The sequence below is a fragment of the Mastigoproctus giganteus genome, chromosome 2, assembly GCF_048544385.1.
Source record: "Mastigoproctus giganteus isolate SK-2022 chromosome 2, ASM4854438v1, whole genome shotgun sequence".
Lineage (NCBI taxonomy): Eukaryota > Metazoa > Arthropoda > Arachnida > Uropygi > Thelyphonidae > Mastigoproctus > Mastigoproctus giganteus.
The window spans coordinates 44,099,747-44,127,028 of record NC_143576.1 but is presented as its reverse complement, the minus strand read 5'-3'; the positions used below and the strand labels follow the sequence as shown (position 1 = coordinate 44,127,028).

The 27,282-nt window shown below is 38.4% G+C and overlaps 1 protein-coding gene across 1 annotated transcript in view; it reads right to left on the bottom strand.

Moving 5' to 3' along the window:
• Positions 1 to 27,282, bottom strand: part of LOC150089285 (uncharacterized) — a 612,288-nt gene that overhangs the window by 30,814 nt on the left and 554,192 nt on the right. Inside the window, exon 6 of the mRNA XM_090389933.1 lies at positions 20,486 to 20,619. Within this exon, the coding sequence (XP_090246059.1) occupies positions 20,486 to 20,619 (134 nt within the window). The remainder of the gene's footprint in view (positions 1 to 20,485; positions 20,620 to 27,282) is intronic.

Genomic DNA, 27,282 nt, shown 5'->3' with positions numbered 1-27,282 from the left:
AGAACCAGACATGAATAATACAACGGTAATTGATTCAACAAGTGTTAACCTGCAATACGGCGAAATAAAAATTCTTCAGATTAATGGGCAAAGATCTCGTGCAGCGGCGGACGAGATTAGGAAAGCTGCTGATGATCTGTGGTTTGATATTGTATGCTTGCAAGAACCGTATTACTCTTCTCAGGTAGGGGGTTCAGCGTATAAAGTTATAGGATATCCAATTTCGGCAAGGATTATTGCCTCAAGTGACGATCGACCCAAGGCCGCCATAATTATCTTTAACAGTGAACTAGTAATAACAACTATCTCAAGTGAATGTTCTGCTACCACAGTTTGTATCCTGGTTTCCTCCAGGGACCAGTCGTTTTATCTGGTTTCCCAGTATTTTCCTCCCTCAGAAGATATTCAGCCAGCCTTACACAGACTTGACAGGGTATGTAGCAGATTTTCAGCTAAAAACTTACTAATTACAGCAGATTTCAACGCTAAGTCTACACTTTGGAACAGCGGCTTTTCTGATGCTCGAGGCGAGCAGTTGGTTGATCTGATCTTGGATCATAATCTCTGTGTAAAGAACTTGCCAAATAAACCATATACATTCTCGACGACAAATGGTGAATCTAATATAGATGCTACTTTAACCTCCATTAATCTGGTGGATAGGGTACAAAATTGGGACGTCAATCCGTATCTAATTAATAGTGACCATCGAGCAATCACCTTCTCGATTTTACCGGAGGATAGGCAAGTGAATATAACAATAAGGGATTTAAGGCGTTTTCGGATGGACAGGGTGAACTGGACCAAGTTTCGTGAATATCTGAATACAATTTTTAATGGAGATAACAAAGTAATCATTAACACCTTAACAGCAAAAGAATATGTTTTTCTGGTTCAATATCATTTATATCAAGCGATGGCCTACTCGACGAAAAGAAAACAGACAGGAAGAACTTCTGTCCCATGGTGGTCTTCGACACTAGCTGAATTGAGACAACAAACTCAACAAGCACGAAAAGCATACCAAAGGAATAGGCATCTATCGGACGCAGACACTCAGGCTTTGAAAAATGATTACAGAGACTTGAGGAAGAGGTACCATAAAGCAATTGCTGATAGCAGGCAAAATTGTTGGCAACATCTGGTGAAGGAAACAGGAAATGCTGACCCTTGGGGTATAATCTATAAGCTTTCAAGAAATAAACTTTTGTGTGGTGAAATTTACAACACGATAATTAGAGAGAATCAAGAAACTTCGGACTGGGAATCTACAGTCGAAGGGATAGTGAGTAGCCTATTTCCGGAAGATTTGCCGTTTATGGACAGCCCTGATCAAGCGGAAATTAGACGCATTAATCGTGAATATAAGGGGACAACCGAAACTGCCATTTTTAATATGCTTGAGCTAGGTGCTGCAGTAGCTAAATTGAACCATAAAAAATGTCCTGGCATTGACCTCATTGAGAATCAAGTAATTGGAAAATTTTATGAATTCTTCCCTGAGATTTTATTAAACTTATTTAATAAATGCCTGCTAGAAGGGCTTTTCCCTCTCGAATGGAAGCTTGCGCTCTTAAAAATCTTGCATAAACCGGGAAAGCCAAAAACAAACCCCAGAGCATACAGGCCAATCTCTTTATTGGCAAATCTTGGCAAATTATTTGAAAGGATGATTGCCCCAAGGATTTTTAAATTATTTACAGAACATAATCTCTCCTGATTGCCAGTTTGGATTCAAAAAAGGACGTTCCACTGAGGACGCAATCTCAACCCTGCTGACTTACATTCAGGAGGCAAACAGCAAATATGTTCTTGCTGTTTTTATTGACTTTGAGGGCGCTTTCGATTCCCTTTGGTGGGAGAGTGCTCTCAGGTCACTGCAACTGGCAAAGTGTGATGACTACCTGTTCAGAGTCCTCAGATCTTACTTTAAGGATCGACAAATTAGAGTATGTGCAAAGCATTTATCATACACGACTACCGTTTCAAGAGGATGCCCTCAGGGTTCAGTCTTGGGACCTCTCTTTTGAAATGCAGTGCTAGACCAGTGGCTCACGAAGGATAGCGATGAGTTCATCAAAGTTGCATATGCAGATGACTTGGTGGTGGCGGTGCAGGGAGGATCAAGACAAATTCTCGAACAAAAAATTCAGTCAGTTTTGAATAATTTAGTGGCATGGGCGGGTTTGAATAAACTAAAGATTTCTGTCACCAAGACCAATTTCATGGTGTTTAAACACCACTTCGATTATGGAAGGCCGCCAAAGGTAACCCTATATGGTACTCAAATTCCGTATGTACAGAACACCAAGTATTTGGGTTTAACTTTAGATGATCGTCTCAGGTTTCATGTACATGTCACTAAAATCAATGAAAAAATCAAAAAGTTCGTAGCTGCAGTTGTTAGAATTTCCCTCAAGGAATGGGGTTTATCCAAAAAAACTCTGGTATTGTACTACAAGACGATATTTCTTCCCATTGTAGATTATGGTGCTGGTATTTGGTTTGCGGCTGCTACCAAGGTTACAACTAAAGCCAAGCTTCTGTCCCTGCAACGTACAATGTTGCTTACAGTTATACGCGCTCCAAGGACAGTGTCGACAAATGCCTTACAGGTTATTGCAGGTACCATCCCCTTGGATTTACACATTATTTTCCGAGGTATTGTATATAACTTAAAGAAGGGAAGGGCGTTACAAATATTGAATATCACCTCTAATCCAAATAACAACATAAAGGAGGAAAAACGTAGAATTTGGGGCGAGCTTGTGAATTGCTGGCAGCAACGTTGGGATTTGAGTGAGTATGGAACCATTACAAGAGGCTTCATTCCAGCCGTAAGCTTTGCAATGGACAGGAGGGTGTCGTCTTGGTTTGCTCCCACCATGACAACGAGTTACTTAATCACTGGACATGGCTTAAGCGCCAAACTATTTGAAAGAGGATTAGAACCTGACCCCTACTGTTCGTGCGGTGAGGTGGAATCTTGGAGACATGTCATCCTTGAATGCGGACTGTATACTTCAGACAGGCAGGAATTACTAAATAGGTTGCCAAACCTCACGGAGAATAATTTACCTCTCTTGGTTCAGAGGTGGGACATCTTTGCTTTGCTTCAGGAATTCTCGGCCAAAGTTTTTAAAAGAAGACAGGAGCTAAGAAATCTATTGCAGGATACCAATTAAGGGAAGTGCTGCACATTTGACGACAGAACACTTCGTGTAATGTCATCTTTATAGGATGTTTCTTGTCTACAGCGAGATGATCTTCTGCTCCTGGACACCCAATTCAGGCTTGCATTTGTGGATGGACTCTAAAGTGGAGATAATGTTAATGTTAATGTTTCTAAGTGTTAAGTTAATGTAAGTGTATGTATTTGCTATTTGCACGTACATAATCGTATAATGTTGCTTGTTTTTTCAACAAGTGTACATTGTTCTTAGTTGGAAAATTTTTATTTTTATTTTATTTTTATTTTTATTTTTTTTTATTTTTTTTATTTTTTTTATTTTTTCGCTGGCCTCCAAGTTTGGGCAGCCTTGGGGGCGGGATTGCTGGCACCTACCAGTATAGCACTACTTCCGGTAGGTGCAGGATTTGTGCATTACAGCACACATAGAGAATGGTGGATCCAGGTGTTAGTTAATCCCTGGTGGCGAAATGGCCTGACATAATGCTCTTTTTTTCAGGCCTGTCTTGCAGACGTTCTGAGCTTTCTCAGGAGTAAAAGGTGGAGATGGGCTTGTGTCTAGGAGCCACCCTTCATATCAGGACACACACAATCAATGTACAGAAAGACTACAGTATATATAAGAGCATGTATATAAATCTGTATATAAATATTGTATATAAATTGATTAATATTGTATGTAAATTGATTAAGATAACTTGAGAATGTATATACAGTTGTGTGTTAATAAATAAAAAAAAATAATAAAAATACCGATAAGTCATTTATCGTTCTTTAATACCTCTCATAATGGCTTTGTGCGCGCCAGTTTCAAACAACTATATCTCCGTATCCATTTAGATACATGTTTATATGAACTTTTTTACTCAGAATAATCGATACTATAACCTCCCAAAACATTTAATATTCCCCCTGAATTACCGTATATAAAGCTAATAAAAGTAATATATAAAATAATTAACCGAAAATATATGAACAACTCACTGTTGTAATATATTTCTTTCATATATCTCTATTTTTAATTACCGAATTAATTATTTATTTTACCACATGTATAAAACATACGACGGAAAATATAGCCTAGTTTTATATTTATTGAATATTTTAAATATTAACAGTTTCTATCCTTTCATTTCATTAAATCCATTTATTTAATCCAATTCTATTCTATAGCATCACAATGAAATTCTCATTTCTTTTCGTTAATCCTGTCGATTTGTAAATAACTGTAATATCTGTAACTACCCGTACTTTACAACAGTAAAATTATGTATTTTTTCCGTAACGAATTTTTTTTTTTTAAACTTCACTTTGCTTCATTGAGCTTCAAACATTTCATGAGTTTATATATTTTATAGTTATTTGTAAATATGTAATCATTGGGAATTTTTCTCCAATTTTAATTGCAGTGCAGCTGTTTGCATGTTTATGTACAATATGACATTTTCTCACACGTTGTAAGAGGATAAAACTGAAATGTGTGATATTAAATAAATTGTCATATAAGTAAATTTTGGAGCCATCATATCACAGCTGGTGGTTCCAGAAGGGCGTCCCCCCCTGCCCCCACGACCGTAAATGGGCCGTGACTAAAATAATATACATTTGCAATGCAAATACCCAGAAAATCTCCAGTTTGCATTTTTATGGATTTACTACCAGAGCTATAAAAACGAGAAAGAAATATATGCGCAGTTTTATACTCCCGCTGAGTGATCACTGAATTATGACCACCTACTTAGTACCGTGCTGGGCCACCGTTCGCACGGATAAGATTCGCTGTTTGCCTAGGGATTGACTCCGCTGTATGTCTGAAGACAGATCTGCATCCATTCTGCTTGAAAGTCTTTCCATAGCGCCGGAATAGATGACGGTTGCGTGTCCATACACTTCACTTACAGTTCCAAAACATTCGACAGGTTGAATTAGATTGATTTTAGGAGAATTTGGAGGCCAATCAAGATGGGTGATATCTTTACCTCAGACCACTTGTGCACAGTGTGGGTCCAATGACACGGTGCATTATCGTCTTGGAAGATCCCATTTCAGTGTTGGAAAAATTTCAACATTGTGGGATGCACATGGTATCCTAAGAGCTGCCGGTAGACTTAACCAGTGAAACGCTGGTCCACACGCGCCAGGGTCCTTGCCTGGTTCTTTCCAGAAAAATATGCCCTATAATTAAGCAACTATCACCACCACCTCCTGCTTGGATAGTGGACACTCTGCATGATGGATCCAATGGGCTCGTGTTATTGCTCACTCGAAGGCGTTGTACCAGTTGCACACGTGTTTGCACCAGTAATTTGGGCTCATACGACTAGCACACTCATTTCCAACCAGCGTGTTGTTTACTGCACAACATTCGCCGTCGATGATGATCAGCGGTAAGAAGAGGGTGTCTCTGGGTCGTCTGCTGAAGAACCTCATACGTCCAAAATTTACCAACACGTATGGGGTTCCGCAGTTCTATGGTATTGTATCGTGATGTGTTAATTGTCGAACAGTGAAGTGCCGTTCAGCCCGTACAACGCGCTGCACCCCAGTCAAATGGTCATATTACGATTTACTATATTTCGCTTATTTTGGAAAGAAATTTTGATACTATTTGGTGTGGAGAAATCTCCGGAAAAGGTTTCATTAGCATGGATATACAGTGGCGGACAAAAAAACTCAATCACTTGTGAATTTTGCAAATATCACTTCAGCAAAATTCACTTGTGAATTTTGCTTTGCGCTGCATTTTGGGTTGCAGAAATGTTCGAAATGCATTTATTAGATGGGATATATATCTGTGTGAATGAAATTCAATAAAAAGACTCCACCTGATATACCTAATTGCCATAACTATCTTCCCAAAGGGTAAAATGCGTAATTAATGGAAATATGATAAATCATGCAAATGGCAGTCATGACAACCAAGCAAACACTGTATTGCATTTACGTGTACAAACTGAAATGACAAGTTAACGTAATAGTATTATGTACTGTATATCAACAAAATAAGTCCTCAATATTTTGTTGTTCCTCTAGAGCTGCAATTACAGCCTTGCAACGATCAGGCACAGAGTTCATCAACTTCTGGATATACGGTTGCCCAATTTCGTGGTATCACAACCTTACAATGCTCTCCTGCAGCTGAATCTTACTGGTTGGCTTCTTGTGAGCAATTTTAGATGACATTACATACCAGCAATTTTCAATAGGGTTCAAATCAGCACTGTTGCCCGGCCAGTACGACACTGTAATGTTAGCATTTCTGAGGTATGCTGCAACTTAAGGGAGAAAAACGAGGGAAAACATTGGTGCATTATAGATTTATAGAAACGGCTGACGCAATACCTTGCAATTACTGTCTGATGCAATAGAAGCATTATCTGGCGCAATACCTTTGTTTTGCGACAAACAAAAACGACTGTAATCAAACAATATCTTATACGTTTCACTACAAATGTTACTTTTTTAAGGTGATGCTGTTTTCTTGTCCACCACTGTACGTGTAATTTAGAAACTGTACTGGGAAAAACTGGAAAAATCAGTTCTTTTTGCTGTTTTTTGTTACGTAAATGGATTTATGATGTTCTAGATATAAGAATGTATGTTTAATGGCGATGAGAATGCAATGTATTCGGCACTGTTTCACCGCTGGTGTAAGAGAAATGGTAATGGTAGAAATGTGCATATTTAGGCTTAGCTATGCAACTTCTGAGATTCGTTATTTAAATTCAACAGAAATTAAATGTTTTGGAATTCTGCTAGTAATTTATTTTATTTTATTTATTTATTTTTTATTTATGCCTCTTGTAGTTTTATAATCGTTTAATTATCGTCCTGATATTAATCGAAGTCATAATGATTCTCGACTTTGCGTTTTGTTCAACTTTGTGTTGTCTTGACGCCCAGTTCTTGCAGTTCGATGCCATCTAGTGCACTGTCTCTATATAAAATATATTTTAACATAAAGCTTTCTTTTATGCATTTAAATCCATTGTTTCGTGTATGCAACAAATATTTTAATTTGTTCCTTTTGCGTGATAGATGGTAATAAATATTTATTACTGAATATTATTAAATGTAGATACCATAATTTTTTTGGTCACTGGAGACATTACTTCCGATAGTTACTGTCCATTAAAATGGAGTTGCTGATTCAAAATTTGACAGTCGGCGAGCTCTGGTAAAACAAATTATTCCGACTAAAATAAAAATAAAAAGTAGTTACAGTACATCAGGCTGATAAAGACAGGTTTGTGATCTGATCACCTATTCCATTGGATACTGTTCACATGATTTGATTCATCATTTGTTCCCCCAAATTTTTCTAATCGAAGTTTGAGAACAGAGCTCTGATTAATGTCATTATCTTGGTGCATGAAACCGTTTCTCCTAGAAATAGACAACTTAAATTACACAGTTTTTCGCCTTTTGATAAACCCATGCAGATGTTCAAAAGTCATTTCTTTCCCAAAAATCGTGCTTTGTAGCTACAAACTAGAATGAGGTTTAAATAGTCTTTCAGCTATTTCCATGATAAATTATTAAACGAGTAGATCACTGGCATTTAGTTCTAATGAAATTACTAGTGTTAATTAGCCACTAGGTGTCCTCATATTCAGTCATTGACTCCAAGTTAGCTGAAATTCACAATACTTAACACCACTTAAGAAGACTTACATCGCATATGAATGGACATCTTATTAAGGATTGAAATTCCTCCATCTGCTGCTTCAGGCTCCCAAATTTAATATACCGATGATCCCACTTGATGTCCAAAGTTTTAATGAGACAAAGACAGGGTTTCGGATAAGTACGTTACAATTCCTGTAAGATTTGCTTTCAGGCAGATAGCTTAAACACATCTAGAATTCAGGCGATATTAATGTGTTGGAGGGAACAGTGTACCGCTTTGCAGCATTTCACTTCCGCCATATTTGCACTTCAATAAGACGAGAGAGAGAGAGAGAGAGAGAGAGAGAGAGAGAGAGAGAGAGAGAGAGAGAGAGAGAGATGCAACCAGTCATTAAGCATTCCATTTGACAAGCTGAAAGCAGTGACTGCCGTGGACATCGTCAACTGTCAATTTGAATTTGGCTAAGCAATTGGGTTAATTAGGAAGAAATGCAGCATAGCGAACTCCGAGTTCACTAAAGTAGTTGAAATCGAAAGACAGCAGCAAATGACATCCACGGCTATTCAATATACAGAAATGATGGGCACTTACGTAGCTTTAATTGCTGGAGAAATATAGGAGAAAGAAGTACAAGGGCGTTTACTAATAGAAAGCACACGCGCCACTCGAGGTATTATTGAAATGTTTATGACAGGCACTTCCGTTTTTATCTAAACTGTGGCAACACCATAAACAAGCACTTGGCGCAACCTTATTTAATTCTACAGAGGCTAAAAAGGGCTAGAGATAAACTGAAACTTCACAGTGAAACTCGGTTTTCAGAGTGAGTCAAATGCGAGATGCAGAGATATATTTCTTCTAGGAAAATATAAGAAAGCTGCTATAAGCTAACCGTAAAGCATCAGCAATAAAACATACAACATTTACTTTCTGTTTAAGGCTTCAGGATAAAGTACACGTGGCATTTACTGCAATCAACTTGCGTAAGACTCCATTTTTTTTAATGGTTGCTGTATACGTTACAGCCATTTCCCAAATTTCCCTTGAAATATTGCGCCACATGTGTATTGTAGAACTCTCTACTAGTATTCGATAATTTTTACGGATAGAGATTTAGGCGACAGATCCCATTCTTTACTGCCTGTAGAAATTTGTTTCTTTTTCTTTCAACAGAACACTAGATAATAATTAGATACGTAGAATACTTGTAATTGCTTTATTCTTATTCAAAGTTAATTTAGAGTTGTACAGTCGGCACAATTGTTGCTTGCAATCCATATGTCCACTTTCTACAGAGAAGCTTAGAATATTAAGGAAGTTCATTGTGTCTGCCTTCCTCTCCCTCAGTGCCTACGTGCCCTCTAGTTATTCAGTAATTCGGAGCAACGTGTTAAAGCTTAAATGAACTGCGTATGAAATATAAGGTCATGTTGAAAAAATGTCCATAGATAAGCAAATTGTTCTTGAAATTTTACTCGGACATGACAAGAGGGATTTCGTGATGAAAGTCCCTTAAGCCTAGGCTTAAGGGATTTTGTAAAGTTTATGGAGTGAACGTTTTCTCAGTACAGCCTGCCTTAGTTGATAGACGGAATTTATTCTGTAAAGAAGATATTCACTTAAACAGAAGAGGTGCAAGAGTTTTTGCTAATTCCATTGAGATGGAATTAAGGGTTTAGGAAAACAGTTTTGAGAAGGAGATTAGGGAATGTTGCACAAGATCGACGGAAGTCAATGGCATGGACTGCCTTTGCACACCCTCTCTAAGAACTCTTGTGTGCGTAACGATTCTTTACCTAACCACTGAAAGGGAAACTGAAATAGAGGTAAAATCCGTCATCGCTCTAAGGTCATATGGGAAAATATTCATAAGTAACTGCAAGGGTGTATCAGGGTTAGAAGAAGAATAAAACATAAATTTTTATTTGCAATAATGGAGTACTGTAATTAAATTAATTTGAGCTTTTTGAGGCCTTGTGCCGCTCAGAGATACAAGATGAATAATTTCATTTTGCCGAATACTGTGTGTGTTCAGTGGGGAGAGAGAGACACACACAGGGTGATTCTTCTCAGTAAAACAAGCGGCCCCTAGCCAGAAACTGGCGAAAACTTAAAAAAAAGCCCAAAACTCGCTATATACATACATATTATATGCAGATTTATATGCTATATTCATAGTCATATGGATTACGATGTCATAAAGTGAGCCTGGAGAATTCAGTTAATCTGTTTCAATCAACATATAACATGTCCGGACTTATTAGAATATATTAGAATTACTATATTAGAATTAGTCAGAAATATACATTGTGGCACAAGGAAGCACAGGACAAGCACTTGGCACAATGAGCCATATGACATGAATAAGACCAAACGTGACACAAGGAGCCGCTGATTATGGTCACAAGTAACTACATAAATTGTCCAATAAGATTATCCTGTTTACAATGGAACACGATGATTATTAACTACAAGATCAGTTACATTTTTTATTTCAGTATCTTAAACTGTCACACAGAATTCATGTCAATAGTCTATAAGCCTTCTACTATTCTTTCCTTAAGTTCAAGCAGCACTAATCTTCCCAGTATTAATTTCTTGGAAAATTTTTGAAAAGCCTGAAAATCTTGTTCAGTCTTAATTAATTGCGCCTCAGCCCTCAGTCAGGTGAGCAAGATTAGGACTAGCATATAAAAATTCCTTTCTGAGATCCGAGTACTCACGACAATAATATAAAACATGACTCCATGTCTCCAGAGCCTTACAGTGACACTGCGACCTTTCCGAAACACCCAGCTGATTCACCTTTGCTAGAAATGAGCCATGACCGGTTGCTGAAATTTATTCACTGTCAGGCGACTTACTTCATGGGGCATCATGGAGGCCATGATCGAATCAAAATTCATAAACCGTCTGTCGTAGAAATAATTTATTACTTACACATCTCCTTATAACATAATTTCAACTTAGCAAGTTCAAGCTTAATTTGAAATTAAGCTGTAATCACATATTTACACTGATGAATGTTCAGTATCGACTTAATACTGATATAATTTACTTAATGGGAATTCGGGCGAATCCTGCGAATAACAAAAATACACCCACATTGTGGCGACACACCCTTCACGGTCAACGATCAAATCGGCATTGCTCGCTACGCAGCTCCATTGACTCATTTTGTCACCTCTACAAAATGCACATTGGCAACCCACCGAACAGGCCCAACCACTGGGGGAAAAATGTGGAACTGTCTAGCGCACAGTCTTAATTAATAAAACTTAATAAACGCTTACGTTTAAACGTTAAAGTTGAAAACAGTTTCGTGTTTTTATTTGTTTATTATTCAAATTATTATTTAAAACGGTTTTCCCATGAACCAAAGGCCTTAGGCTATGGTTGGGCCTGGTTGGCCCAGGCTCTGTTTAATACCTGTATTAAATAAAGAAATTATTTAAAAAAAATTTTTTATTTATTATTATTATTTTTTTTATTATTGGAAAGAGAGGATGCGTATACTATACGCGGAACCTGTTAATAAAAATATTCATTGCATTGATTTAAATCTAAAACTATTTAGATTTAAAAAGCTGGAGGTGCTGCAATTCTGCAGTGGCTGACAACTGCTGCAGCCCCTGCTCACGCGATGATACAGTTGCGAAATTGTAACTTCCCGAAAGTCCGAAGCTGAAATTAGGTAAGATGGACTTTAGTATAAAAAAATTCTTAGTTTCCAGTCGTTTAGTAAGGCATTAAGGTATTTACACTGGTGGGAGGATTTTCTTTTGTGCTTGTTAGGTGCCCAGTGCGTGTTAAGCTCCACAGCAACTAAGTTGTGAGGCGTCAGTAGTAGTAGTAGTAATGGAGGAATGGGAAGCAAGAAAGCAGACGTTTGAGCTTATGTAGCATCAGCCAAAAAAAAAAAAAAAATAATAATAATTTCACACGTCCATTCCCTCTAAAAGTTTGTCCAGTTCCTCCTTGAATTTATTTAAGCTATCAACTTCCACAACGACAGATGGAGGTTTGGTCCAGCAATTAACCACTCGCTGGCTTCCTACAATTCTACAACTGTGTTTCCTCAATTTGAATTTATGCCCCCCCCCCCCAGGTTCGTAATCTGAGCAAGCGGAAGAATCCCTTCAGAATTCAGCGTGCTCAACCCATTTCAAGGCCCTATACACCTCAATCAGATCACCTCGCAGGTGCCTAGTCTCCAGTCGCTGCAATTTGCAGAACTTAAGCTTGGTAAGAGGACCCCTTCGTCCCCCTAAACAATTTTTTTGCCCTTCTCTGTACATGCTCAAGCAACTCTACATTCTTCCTAATACGAGGCCTCCAGACCTGTACGCAGTACTCAAGGCGTGGCCTGACCATTGTATTATACAAAGGAATAATCACCTATTTTCCCTACTAGAAAAATTCCTACATATCATTGACAATACGCCATGACCTGCTCTGGTAGCCTGTTTGCATTGCTTAGAAAACTTCATATCTGACTGCACAATTACTTCCAGATATTTTTCATTTTCTATCACCCTAAGTGTAGTACCACACAGTTGGTACGTCGAAGTATGATGTATATGTACTTGCATATATTTTTCGGTTCGGTTTGTTGTTCGCTTTACTTGGCGCAGTATAACCGTAGTCGTTTTTGCGCCAATAAAATCAAAATCAATCAATCAATTTGTTGTTTGCTGGAGGAAAAATCCAAGTTTCTAGGATTAAAAACTATGCAACCTTCGCCTGAGACTGACTAACTGAACCACGTTGCGAAAACGAGTCCATAAAATTTGGCCTTTTTCCTTTTTGTGTGGGAGGAAGATGATTATAACCACTATGCTCCCCGTGAGCAGACGAATCCATCACAGGTTGAAGTTTTTTTGTGTTTTTTTTTCCTCTTTTAATTTTCCCTAAAACTGACTTTTCGCCTAGAATTGAAGCAAGTTCATCAGCTTGAACAATGTAAAAGTTATGCAACAGCTCTGATGATCAAAACTCCTCTGTATGCATTAGTTATAGGTGTGTAAATTCAATTAAACAAAGCATCTGGAACTGCTAAAAACAATCGCTTCTTTAATCTCGATTTAGAGAACTTTTAATTTAATATATAATTCTACTGATTTCGCACTTATAAAGCTTTTAAAATTCATTTGAATTTTAAATATACATTTCTTCAGAAATGGCAAGATGCTTTAATAATTACAATTTTAATAATTCAGTAAAACAAGGTCTAATTCACGCTGTTAATAGTCGCCTAACAAAGCACCTGGAGAACCAAAGGGATTTCCGTTGCTTATCCTCAAAAATTTTAGTCGCTTTTCATGGAGTTATTTGTTTTAGCGTGTTTCCTCCAAATTTCTTCAGACCTTCAACAGAATTCTGCAGTCAGCCTGTATTTCTGCCATATGGAAACAGTGTACTACAAGATCTGTGCCCAAAAACATCTAACTAAAATCGTTTAAAGCTGCAGACACCTTTCCATTTGATGTTACATTAGATCTTAAATCTTTTCATTAGATCGTAAACGTTTTTGAAAAAGGAACATTGAGACCTGTCAACAGTCTTTGCTTTGGCCACAGGCTGACTTGCCAGTTTTCAATCTTAATAGGCACACCGACGATTACGAACTTCTGGAGTCGTTTGGTTTTCAACAAACATTTGAAAAAAAGTCGGATTGACGTAGTATACTCATGTGCTCTTGCATAATTATTAATGCTCCCATTCGTGCGTTCTTCCACATGCCTTCACGCACTCTTACAAATTCTGAAGACACTTCCTGATCACATTTTCCTTTCTAGATATCTTCAGAGAATTGCTAACTAACTGATAAATTCGCTAAGCTCGTGTGAAGCTTCCTGAAACTTCACCCTGAATAGAGGAGTTCCCCATAGCTATCCTTTCCGCTATACAGTTTGCGGTCGCCCTACATCCTTAATTACATAAGGGGCTTTATCCCATCTCCATAAGGGTCTTTATTTCATATGCATAAGGGACTTTATCTCATATGCGTCACAAGATAGTCATCACAATACATGATGCTTGAAGTGCGTCGAAGTCCAAGGATGCCACTCTGCAGATATCGGAGCTAGCTAATTAATTCATATAAATTGGACGAAATTATGCACGTGATATCAGCATGACGGTCAAGTGTTTGTGAAAGTCAAGTAATTTCCAAGAGAAATAAAAACGACACCTCGAAACTGTCAGGACAATCTCAAAATGCAGGGGTGACATCGATACCAAAACTATTACCAGGCGTAGATTTTCCAGAGGTCATAGCAGGTGTTGTTAGTTAACAACAGAAAATGAAATGGAATGAACCGTACACGAAAAAATAAATAAACCGTAATTACAACGCAAGTTGTGAATATGTTGTAGAAATTATTAACTTTTGGAATACTTCACTGATACAGACACGCGAAGACAGGCATACTCGTCGGGAAGAATGGCGGGTGGAGACAACTCACAAGGGTAAAAAGGTAAAGTGCAGCCATTATCAACCCACTTCAGGATGGAAGCGTCCTCAACAATTCATGCTGAGGGAAATGGACCAAAATCTGCCACGCTGGTCCAGTGCGGCTTGGCAGATCGACCGTATTCAGCAGTCAGGGGCTTGATCCCCGGTCTACTCAAAGAGCGTGTGCTACTGCACTCCCGCTCCTGACCACTCGGCTACGACAAGGGTATGATCGTGTAATCACACAATGGGTTCTGAGAGATATCAGTGTCAACAATTAAACTACTTATAACACCAGTTATACTCCATCTAAGAAATTCACAAACCATTGAAAGATGACGAACGGAGGTAATCCATCATGCACTCTGCTTGTAATTATACTGCTTGTCATTATATAATCAGCATCGGTAAGAGCAGTATCAAAATAGACCGCTTGGAGTCGAAAACGGCGTCTCTTGGTCTTACTGAGTAAAGATGAGAATACCTTAGGTGAAGATGATAACCGCATTCAATATGGCAACAACGGGATCAGAGGAAGAAATCGTCCATCACTGATGAACGCTACTCACTCTGACAATTGTGAAAGGAAGTCTGACACTCTATGGATTTGTCGAAAAAAACATTCTAGAGCCTGTTGCACAACCCTTTGTACACTTGTATTGGAGAGTATCTTTCAGCACAACAATACCTGCCCACATACTGTGTTAATCGCCATACGTTTCCTGTATCATGTGAATTCCATGCCATGTCCCAGATTTGTTATGATAAAGACTGTTTGGGACATGCCACGACAAGATGCTACCCTTCAACTGTATAACTCTTTGCCTTGACATGCATCAGCGCGTATTAATAACCATGGCTTTTACTAGATACTGAAGAGACCCACTGTTCTCTTTCTGAACGAATAAATTCTTGTCTTGATTTGTAATTTGTACCATATCAATTTCGCATATCTGCCTCATTATTGCTACGATTTTAGCGGAATCGGCTACCATCGGGCGTATAAAGTTTTTTGACATGGAGTGTGCATATCTCAAAACCATTGGAAAAAGGCCTAGGCCAAAAAGACCTAAGTCGGCATCACTATCCTCCTAGAAAATCATTCCATCAATATATCCCAGTACGAAAATTTTGGAATGGTTTTGGATGATCAGCATAATTTCATCCAGCACATTGTCAGGTACAAGAGATGAAGAGCTCTCGCTGCTCCCTGGAGAGGACAGCTAAACAGGAACTAACTGGAGTTTATTATCCAACACTAATCACTCAATGTGTGTTAAGAAGCTTATCTGCATGAACTCTCATTGCCTCGGTGACTTGGGCATCTATTGAATGCAAATACTCAGAAATAATGACTCGCCTCTCTGATTCAAAAATCCGGACTCCACAACCTTCCGAGGATACTTTTCAGAACATTTAGAAGTCTTCAAGAAAATAGTAAATAAATCACAAGCAGATTTATAAAGACAAAGGTCTACAGAAACAGTTATTCAAAAATTAATATATCAATTGGTGCCAACCCGTTCCAGGTTGTTCCTGCTGCCACACTGCTGCTCCCAGGAAACACACCTGATCATCAAATCCATGCGCCTCATTCTCATCGAATGTCAACAGATTTCAGTACAGTAGACAAGGAGGCAGTTCTCAGTCTCTCTACTGTAGTACTCAAAACTCTGGCCAGATACTAACTTGTAGCGCAGTTCGTATGGTCACTGTCCTACCCACCCCAGGTGAAAAAAGTGAATGAAAAAGTAAAAGTGAAGAATTGAAATGACGCGAGAAATTTTTACGCGCCTTTTTCACAACCGTCGCTGATTTAGTCGATCTCAGTGGACAATCGCCCCTGTCCCGGATACTCAGGTTTTTCTTCCAGCATACAGGCAAATTGACCACCGAACACACGCAATTCACATACAATAGGACCCGATATGCTCGAAGTCACACTTGCACCTAAAATCGTACAACAGTTCATAACTCTTAACTTTTTTAAGCACCGGGTGGAAAAGACCTACATTCGAATCCCGTCACAATAACGTGAGTGAGAAATTTTTATGAGCGTTTATATATATATATATATATAGAGAGAGAGAGAGAGAGAGAGAGAAAGAGAGAGAAGACAAGATAAGAATTCCTCTGGAGTATAAGGTAGTAATTTTGGTTGTCAGCAGCAGTTGCATCAGTAAGAATTTTTCTTTACATGGAATTAGTTTAGAAATCGTATTATTAATTAAAATATCGTCTTTTAAAAATAATCAGCATTTTTCTAGGCAGGTTTTACTTTTTTGTGTGCATTTTTCCTCTAACTACAACGTGCTCTCTTTATCTAAAGGCAAGCGCATAAGGTGTAGATTGAACTGTAGGTAATTTAATGTAGAGTTTCTTATAAACTATTCATGCGTCTATATAAATAATTAATTGTGGAAAAGTTTAACGAGCAGAACAGAAGTAATTAGTTCGAAAAATTTTACTAAAGGCTACCCTACTCAACTGTCAGAACAAACCACCTGGCTTGCGTATCCAGTGAATGATTGCTCTTAGGACAGCCAAGATCATTTTATTAACGGTAAGAATAGCCTACGGTTTTGTTGTGCTTCCACAGCAAGATCAGAAACGCCTAGCAGTGGACGGCATATTTCATAATTCGATACGTGTCGGATCCATGCTCTACAGAGGCAGTTTAAAGCAGCAGAAACAACAACAGCAACGAAAAAAAGTTTATTATTGCACAAACGGCCATTCTCCTGATTCATTATTCACCCGTTGTAAGATGTTTGGGAAAGTTAATTAAATCAGATAAAGAAATTAAGGCTGTTTATATTTCATGGGTTTCCACTGCGAATTCTTCCAACTCTTCGCATTACAAAATGTGTGTATGTGTGTGCGTTGGGGCACTAAATGAAAAACGGTGAAAAAAAAATGAAATTTTTAATTACCCCGTTGAAAAAGCCTAAAATGAATGTATGCTTTGAGCTCAAAACGGTGAAGTGACAAATATCGATATACATAAAGAATAACTAAGTTTGTATATCAATTAGCAGTACTTAACGAAAATGCTATACACATGAACTTGTAGTATGGCCTCCAGGAGCAGCGAAACAAACGACCAACATCATAGTAGTTCACTATTTTCAAAAATTTATCTTTCCATCCTGATTGAAGAAGCCACACTTCTTATATTTGGGCTGTGATTTGGGCAACACTACTAGACGGCTGATAGTCAAAGCCCTTCATAGCCAAAATGTGTTCTATGGATTTGTAAGTTATGGAAGATGTCCCCACCATCCAGGCACTCTTTGGATACGAGACCGTATATGGGCAGGAATTTCCGGATGGAAAATAGCGATTCAGATGGAGCGCACAAAAAGACAAGAGCATTGGTCTTAGAAAAGGTCTAACATAATGCATTGTTGTCAACGTGCCAACAATAACGACTAGTGGTAAGTGGCTATTGTGGCAAATCTATTTACTGTCGGCGGATCCATTTATCCTTCCAAGCGAATGGCGATACGAGATCATGATCTACACGAAAGTGGATTTTCCATGTTGACCATCTAGCTTCTGACAACCCAGTGATCCGAGACCACTCAGAGTTCAACAGCTGAATAGAACGTCGCCTTACACGTTTTAAAGGCATTACATACTCGTGTACTGTCATTGTTTTGTTTTCCTGCTAACATTTACACATGTTTTTATAGAACAGTCAGATTCTTATATCAGGGAGGTAACAAATTCCTGCCGATCAGCTTGTTGTATATAGAGGTTCACTTTAATATGCAGTAGTTATGCATGCAAATGTTCAGGTTAATCCCTCATTCTTTTCGATACATCAGTTTCAGTAATGAACAATGTAGAGCACAATCTTGTAATCCCAATGGGCTGTAATAACAACCCTTTTGAGTAGGTGTGGGCACCAGGACATTTTCTCCAAGTTTTCTGATGCGTGTAGACCAAAGTATTACTTCTCTCATGTCGTATGGTTGCGGCTAGTTTTTCTTGGACTAAAGCATGTTCTTCTTTTCAGCCGAATTTAGATATACGTTTTGGTCTGGAAATGGCAGCTTCATTGCATCACTCCCTCAAACCGTTTTACACTGAGCTTTATCATGTCGGTATAAATATGGCCTGTCTTAAAAGAAGACCACAACACAACATAGATTGTTGTTTTTTTTTATAAAAACTGTAAACACGAAAGTTATTATAACCTGGAGTACTTGTGCATAAGTTGAAGGTTGAGACGTCTGTCAGCAAATACATACGTGTATCCTATTTTAATGTAGCACTGCGGTCTACTGTCTAATTCCAGGGGTCACCTGTCATGTGACCTCTAGAATTGGACATTACTTTTCCGGGTTGATCAGTCCCAGTACACGTCGAAGGATAACATCGACACGTAGGATCAAGACATGATTAACAGTTCGAATCGGTCAATGCGATCAGTAATCAGTGCTAATGACAAACTGAATACAACACTTTATCACACTCGCAGGTAGTACACTGGCTGCAATCGTTTATTTGCAAACTGAACAGAAAAGGCTTCATTCGAATCTCATCAAGACATCAGCAGGTTTAATTGACTGTTTTTCACATTGACGAAAAAAAAAATAACAAATGACAGGAAGATCGCCCTTGGGTTGATAATTATGAGATTTTATCTCAGAAAATTAAGTTTTTCACTTAACAAACAGAAACTAACTTAGAATACTTTCCATTTGTAGACACGATATGCTCTGCTTGTCAAGAAAACTACAACTAGAAAGAATAGACGGATTTAATTGAAAATCTGCATGCATAACTGTGGTGTACGAGTATATAGAAATGTTTAATATGCCAAGTTGATTGGCATAGTAGACGTCCAATAACTGTTACTACTCTGACGTAGGAATCTGAAACTGTTATAACGTGTGTTAGTAGCAAGAAAACAAAACAGTGAGCGAATAACCATGTCAGAGTAACAAAAGCCTTTAACACGCGTGTAAGGGTGGTGACGATATACACAGTTGGCAGACTGAAAAGGATTAGATCGTTGGGTTTTCAGAAGCCGGATGGCCAACGAGGAAAATGGCATGCAGATCGTGATGCCGAAACTGCTGGATAGGGTCCAACCTGCTAGACCTGTTGAACCCTCTAACAGGTTTCCGAGATTTGGGACATAAGAAACGAGTCAGAACATGAGGCTCCACAAATCTCCCGGCTTGCAACAGGAAACAAAACCGTAACAATCTATCAGATCTAATTTAAAAAAAAAAAAAAAAAACTCTCATATTTAGGGCCACCCAAAAACTGACTTATATGTTCATATGTATTATGTCCAAATTGCTTGTGTTTTTTCGCTTTACCTGTTTTGCCGAGCGAAACCTTTGCTATCTACTTCTGAAACCGGCTAACTCGATGGTGTCGCTCAGACATAAGCGATGCTGAATTTGAATACGGGGATCACAATGTACATAGGAAGGAGAGACAGGGATGGAAGGGTTATACTTTTAGTTAAGGAGCATATTAAATCTAAGGCAGTGCATCCAGTCGACGTGGGTGACCAGTGTAATGTTGAGTCCGTTTGGTATGATATAAGCACTGGGAAAACAAAATTGAGAGTATGAGCCTAATGACTGCGATGAGTATACCAAATAGCTATAAGGAGAAATAGAGTGGGTCGGTAAACTAAAATGTCTTATAACGGGGAATTTTAACTTTCTAGATATTCACTGGAATTTGTGGCACTTTTGCAGATTCCTTCGATGACTGTTTTCTACAGCAGCACGTTAGAGAGGCGACAGGAGGAAGCAATGCTCTTAATCTGGTTACCAGCAGTGATTCCACATGCATTAAGAATTTGCAGGTAAAAGACCCAATGGGTGACCGCAGTCACAGTGTACTAATGTGGAATTTAATTAAAGACATAACTACTCTCAAGGGTATAGGGAAAGGCTTTTGATTTCGTAAGGATGACTTCAGGGGTCTTAGAGAGTTCTGTGCAAATTCTATGCAGTGGGACTAACTGATAATGTTACCAACAGAAAATTCTAAACGAGAAGCATTCAGGAAAATATCTAGAAAGTAATCAGTTTCATTGCGAAATATTAAACAAATAAAGAAAGCTGCAAACAATAAAGATTTAAAACTGGTTAAATTTATGATTGGTCATTGATATATAAGCATGGAATTTTAATTATGAATGCTTTAATCGTGCAGACATTTACTGTTAGCCTACCTCTTTATCATTGATGTACCACCTCAGTTCTGCTGGAGGATGAGCTTTTGACGCAGTACAATTGACATTAACCACACTCCCGGCTTGATAGCGAGGACGATTTCCCGCAATGATGGGACCATCTCTGTTCAAAGCTGGAAAGGTAATCAGTATGATATATATATTGAGAAACTGATGAAGAAAGGCAAGTAAGAGAGAAAGCAAATAACATGAAATCTGTTCTGTTACAGATTAGCCAATTATTGCAACAGGAAAGACCATAAGCTCCAGTACTTCCAACGAACATTCAACATAGGCATTATGCGTCATTTCATTATGCTGATACAGGGTGTTTCATAAAGGACGCAACCGTATTATAGGACTTTTAAAAAATCACACAAAAGGGAGATAAATTACACATACTTTTACCTTTACAACGGAAAGAAATTACACAACTTTTACAACAAGTGTTGGAAATGGTTTTCACTCGCCTGGATGTACCCTTTTCATGACATTTGCAGCCATCTTACATAATGTTTGCTCGGTTATGTTTGAAATCTCTTTTTTAATGTTAGCCAATATTCGTCAAGGGTATGAGGATTGTTGTGAAACACTTCACCTTCTAATTGTCCCCAAAGAAAAAAATCTGGAGATCTTGGGGGCCACAAGTTTTTGAGATCAAGCGATCTCCGAAAAATTCCTGTAACATGGCCATCGTTTCATTTGCTGTATGGCAAGTTGCACCATCTTGTTGAAACCAACATTCTCGTTCATTCATCTCTAACAATGCAATAAACTGTTGGATTATGTCACGATAAACTTCTCCATCCACAGTTTTGTCAAAAAATATAGGCCCTATAACACGACGGCGCGAGATAGCACACCAAATATCAATTTTCAGGGTATGTAATGATTGTTCGTGATAGGCATGTGGGTTTTCACTGCTCCATATTCGGCTGTTCTGACTATTCACATAACCATTCAAGTGGAACCAAGCCTCGTCACTAAAATAAACACGATCCACCTCAATTCCATTTTAATCAAAAAAAAAAAAAAAAAAGAACAAAACCAACGACAGTACCGTACACATTTTTCATGGTCAGGTTCTTTCAGTTCCTGAACTATACCAATACGGTAAGCATGCAATTTTAACTTCTTTGTAGCCCTGAAAACGGTAGTTGGTGACAGCCCGGTTTGAGAAGATAACTTCCTAGGCGATTTTCTTGGTGAGCGGGTTAAACGTTCATTCAGATCTTCCAGAACGTTCGCAGTTAACAGTGATGGCCGACCTGGGCTCTTTTTATCCTCCACACTCCCAGTCTCACGAAATTTCGCAATTATACGCGATATTGTTGACTTGTTGGGGACAAACGACCGAGGAAATTTCATCTGAAACTCGTTTTGCACACGTTTATAAGATTTATACGCAAAGTGAGGCTCCACAATAAACACAAGCTCATTCTTGGAAAACGACATGGTCGACACAACACAACGGACTGGATGCTTGATCGAGACTAATGCACGTTACGGTCATTCAACTGCTTACTTCTGGTAACCTTGGGTGCAATGCTGCCATCGACACTTCAAACTTGACATAACATTTTCCTGCCCGTAAATTCTACCTTCTTCCTTTTAGGGTTGCGTCCTTTATGAAACACCCTGTATTACTGCTGCCCATATTATCAGTAAACACTACTGATAGGATCCTTATGTAATAATAAACGTGTAACTTTAGTTTGTGTTCTGTGTATTAACTGAGCAATATTAGCTAAAACAAGGGTTTTGACTTAACTATTTTAATTAATAACATATATAAAATGATTTAAATCGACTAAAAATTTAAATACTAATGTGGGAATAAGACAGAAATCTCTGTAGACAACTTGAATAGAAAAGCAAGGGTGGGTGTTTCATTTTGGGCGAGTCTAAGTTATCCCTTATTGATTGAAATTCGTGGTCAAGCGCTACACTTAGCAGGATCACTTTTTCGACCGCCTGGACAACTGTTACTTATTTCCACATGTTAAAGAAAGTATACGGGGTCTGAGTATCCTTAACTTGGTCCTCACTAAGGATCCAGCTATTACGAACCACAATGCAGGTACTACTAGCAAGTAGCAACTACAACATTTGAAAATTGGTAAGAAATTAAAGGGTCTTCTTCTTAGGCTTAATCAACTGGGATGGTAATTTCAGCCCATTGGATACGAATGTTCTAAGGAGGATGAAAAAATGAATAACAAGAGCACTAGCAAATCTTATACAACAAAGAAGGAAGCATGGAACAGTTGCAGATTACGGCATTGCATTGCCACATATGAGAAATAAAAGTAGATATGTAACAATCCTAAGGATCAGACACGAAACGCAAAAGATGAGTATGAGAAATCACTGGCACAGAGAGCTAAGAACGATGATAAGCAGTTTTTCTCTTTTATATTAATGCAAAAAAAAAAAAAAAGAACTCAATAAATTAAATAGGTTCCTTGGAGGGTCAAAATGGCGAAATTATAGACGAGAAACAAAAAAAAAAAAAAAAAAAAGAAGAACAATCGTACAAGATAAAAATTTAATGAGTCAGGTAACTAAATCGTCAGGCCGGTATCAATTGTGCATCTCAAATGGTCATATTTCGGGTCTTGGAAATACGACCTGCTCATAGAAGTCGAACCGACTATGGCTGCACCTTATACGATCATCAGACATCTTTTTCTCTTCTTTAATATTTGTTGACATTTGTATGTGTGTAGAGTCTTTTCTTCACTTCGGCTGCATTGCGTCACCCTTGCAGGGGATACGCTGTTGTACTTTCCTCAGTATCAGCTGTCGTCTGCTAATTTTTTATCTTTCGTATTATTGTTGAATCTAGGCATTATCTTTCATATTACGTAATTTGTTTGATTATAGTAATAGTATTCGCCATGTAGTGGAAGGAAACCACAGTCTTTTGCTGCACGGGCAAAAACAAAAAACATTAAGTAGATTAGAAACTGCAAATTATATACCTCCCTCCTCACAATCTAGTTGACCTTTGAATTTATTCAAACTGTCAGGGTCAACTACTTGCGAGGGCAACTCGTTCCAGTTTTCAACAACTCGCTGGCTAAAAGAAAACTTCCTACAATCTCACCTAAACCTCCTGTAATTTGAATTTATCACCCCTAATTCTGAAATTCTTTACAATAATGAAAATTCCACCTTCTTTCGATTTACTACTCTCTCTCTCAGAGCCTTATAAACCTCAATCAGGTCACTTCTGACTGAGTTCGCTGGTTGCCAAGCTCTAGCCAACATAATCAGGGTCTTTCTTCATACGGTCGTCTTTTCGCTGATTCGTGTTTCCCGTCTTTGTATCCTGAAGAAGCTCAATGTCTTTTTAGGGTTCGTAGTCTAACGAAGGACCCTTATAATGTCACTCGGTTATCCGTCTGTCACAGCATTGTATCTCTGGAACCACTCAACCGATTGACTTTAAATTTTGCATGGGTTTGTACATCATGTGGGCCAACATAACACTATATTGATCGTTGTTGACAAAACTTTGTCTGAGAAATGGGGGGGAGACATAAAGTGGGTGGACAAAAAAACATTGTCAACCTATAGCTTATTATACACTGTTGAAAAGAGCTCAACGAGTAGTTTAAAATATAAATTGAAAATATTTTTAAAATTAAATATGGCGGCGCCAGACAGGAAAATGTGAATAATTTTCGTGTCCTCCCCTCTCTTTTGGTGGTGAGGTGGCGGTAGTGGGGAGACGCCTGCGCGGAGTCTTGCACGATCCTCACCTGCCAGTCGCTTCTCCCCCAAGACTTTAATCCAGGAAGAAGTCGGAGTCGCTTCTCCCACCCTTGTCATTCACAACAACTAGAAAGACTCATATAGACAACGTTTTCGTTAGTTCCTCAGTTTTAGGCCAAGCCGGGGTACTAGAAATTTTTTCAGTTACCATAAAGCTCACTATTTGAGATACTACACTAACGACCATTCGTGACTACGGACCCTTCATCCTGAGTGCCTGGATGAAGGGTCCATAGTCACGAATGGTCGTTAGTGTAGTATCTCAAATAGTGAGCTTTATGGTAACTGAAAAAATTTCTAGTACCCCGGCTTGGCCTAAAACTGAGGAACTAACGAAAACGTTGTCTATATGAGTCTTTCTAGTTGTTGTGAATGACAAGGGTGGGAGAAGCGACTCCGACTTCTTCCTGGATTAAAGTATTTCGCCGATTTATTTCAGATGAAGTCTCTATACTTGAAAACAGTATTCCAAATGTGGTCTTACAATTGCGTTATACAGTGGGATTATGATCTCACTAGCTCTACGAAAAACGTTCGAAAATTCATTGATAGGACACAATGGGCTTTCCTGGCTGCCTGTTTACACTGTTCAGAAAATTTCATATCAGCCCGCATTATAACTCCCAGATCTCCTTCTTCCTCTACTGTTTTTATTCAACCCCACTAAGTGTATAATTTACTTTGGGGTTTCTATTCCCCAAGTGTAAACCTTGCATTCTGCTGCATAAAAACATAGCGGCCACTTCTCCGACCATCTTTGAGTCTGTTTAAATCATCCTCAAGGAGCGCTGCTTGATACTGATCATTAACGACTCTACGTCGTCTGCAAAACTTGACATCACGACTTCAATCCCTTCGTCGATGTCATTTATGAAAATAAAAAACGGCAGTGATCCAAGAACGGCAGTGATCCAAGAAGGAGTGGGGTCCGATCCTTGATGGACCCCACTCCTGACTTTACACCAATCTGAAGAATATCCATTAATCATAGCCCTCTGCCTTCTGCCCTGTAGCCACCCAGTAATCCTAACCCGTTCAAGCTTATACAGTAACCTCTCATGAGGTACCGAGTCAGATGCTTTGCTAAAATACAAATAAACTGTTGAAATTGTTCTACATCCATCTCATAAGTAATTGCGTCAAAGTAGCCTACTACGTTAGTTAAATATGATTTTCCCTTAACAAAGCCATGTTTTGTGTCCTTGCCACATCTATCTAAATGTTCCTGGATTGCACTCCTAATCATTGCCTCTAAGATTTTCCCTACCAATGAAGTCAGACTAACCCTCTGTAATTACTAAATTCACTCTTAGAATCGCATCTATGTATTGTCGATACGTTGGCACTTTTCCAATCGAAAGGAATCTCCCAAGAGTCCAAAGATGCTCTCATAATAAACTTCAATTGTTCAATACACTTCTTGGCGGCCTCCCTCAAAATTACCGGGTATATGCCATCAACTCCAGGAGCCTTACTAACCTTTGTGCTCGAAAGTTCTTATAATAAACAGTCATCTGTAATTTTTAAAATCACTAATTTCATGACTCAGCCTCACTTTGATATCCTCTTCTCAGGACGAAGGGTCTTTCTCAAATCAAGACAGATGGAAAGTACCTGTTCAGTTCATCTGCGACATCAGCTGAATTGTATAAGATTCTCTCACGCCCAGTGAACAAGGATCCGATCTGATTCCTTTTTTCTTCCTTGTATTCACATACATGAAAAATTCCTTGTTCCCATTTTTTGTTCTCTTATGCAGTGCTTTGTCATACGCAGCCTTGGCCGCTCTGACCTTATCTGTGGTACCATCACAAATCAACTTGTAGCTGTTGTAGGCTTCAGTACTTTCAATTGCTCTATAACTGTCCAATGCTCTCTTTTTCTGCCCGATTTGACTGACCAGCTGCGCATTTACCCATTTCGGCATCCTCATCCTCCTGCAATATTTCTTAATGGTATGTATGAGTTCATGGCATCTATGATTTTTGCTTTAAAGATATTCCATAATTCAAACGTATTTGCCCTCGCTATGCAATCCGCCCAATTAATTATAGATGCCATACTGCGCTTTAATCTGTCAAAGTCCTCTCTTCTGAAATTACAACCGTGCTTTTACCTTTAACTGCTGCAACATCTTTCTTCATTCCAACTAACGATTGCATGATCACGTCCTGACGATGGTTTCCCTACTTTAAACCTGTGATGCCATTTGATTCGTTAGTAATGATGAGATCAACAATATATTCACCCCTAATATTTGCTCTAACATCCTGATTTTAGAGCAAATAATAATATAGCTTGGTAGTAGTTATTATTAATACCTCACAAGCATACATGTTGCAGTTAGCAGCAGTTTTAAACCTTATTTAAAAAAGTGTTAGTGTTTTATATGTACTAAAATGTGATATTAAGAAGATTTATCTGATTTTTCTTAGTGATCACCTTGTTAACGAGTTGCATTGTAATTATTGTGGAATTGAGTGTTTTTGCAACATATCAGGTAGTATTCAACTACTTATAGATATGCGTTTATTTGACAGTTAGAACGCTCTTAGTTCTAACGGTCAGCTGATTGTTTGCCTATGTTACAGCATAGCATAAATACTTAACATTTTATCTGGCTATAATTTAAAATTTATTCATTGGGACTAAGCCTACAAACCAACATGAAAATATGTTTAAGAAATTTCAAAAATCATTAATATATTGGTCATTGTTAGCTAGAGATTGAGAGAGGAAGAGGGATAATGAGCCACCTCACTGAAGATTAAAAAAAAATAATGGGGGACACTAAGTGGGGCTCTGTTGTAGTCACCTTTCCTCTTCAAGAGCATCTCTTGGGATGCATGATGACTCTTCCTATGATTAAAGCCGGCCCCTTTCAAAATCATCCATGTGGTAGGCAATGGCATACCACCACATTATCTGATGCCACAGAGACCATAACAAAACCAACTCCAAAAACTGCTGTTAAAGGAAGACCTGAAACTAGGTGGAAGGATGGGATCAGTGACAGC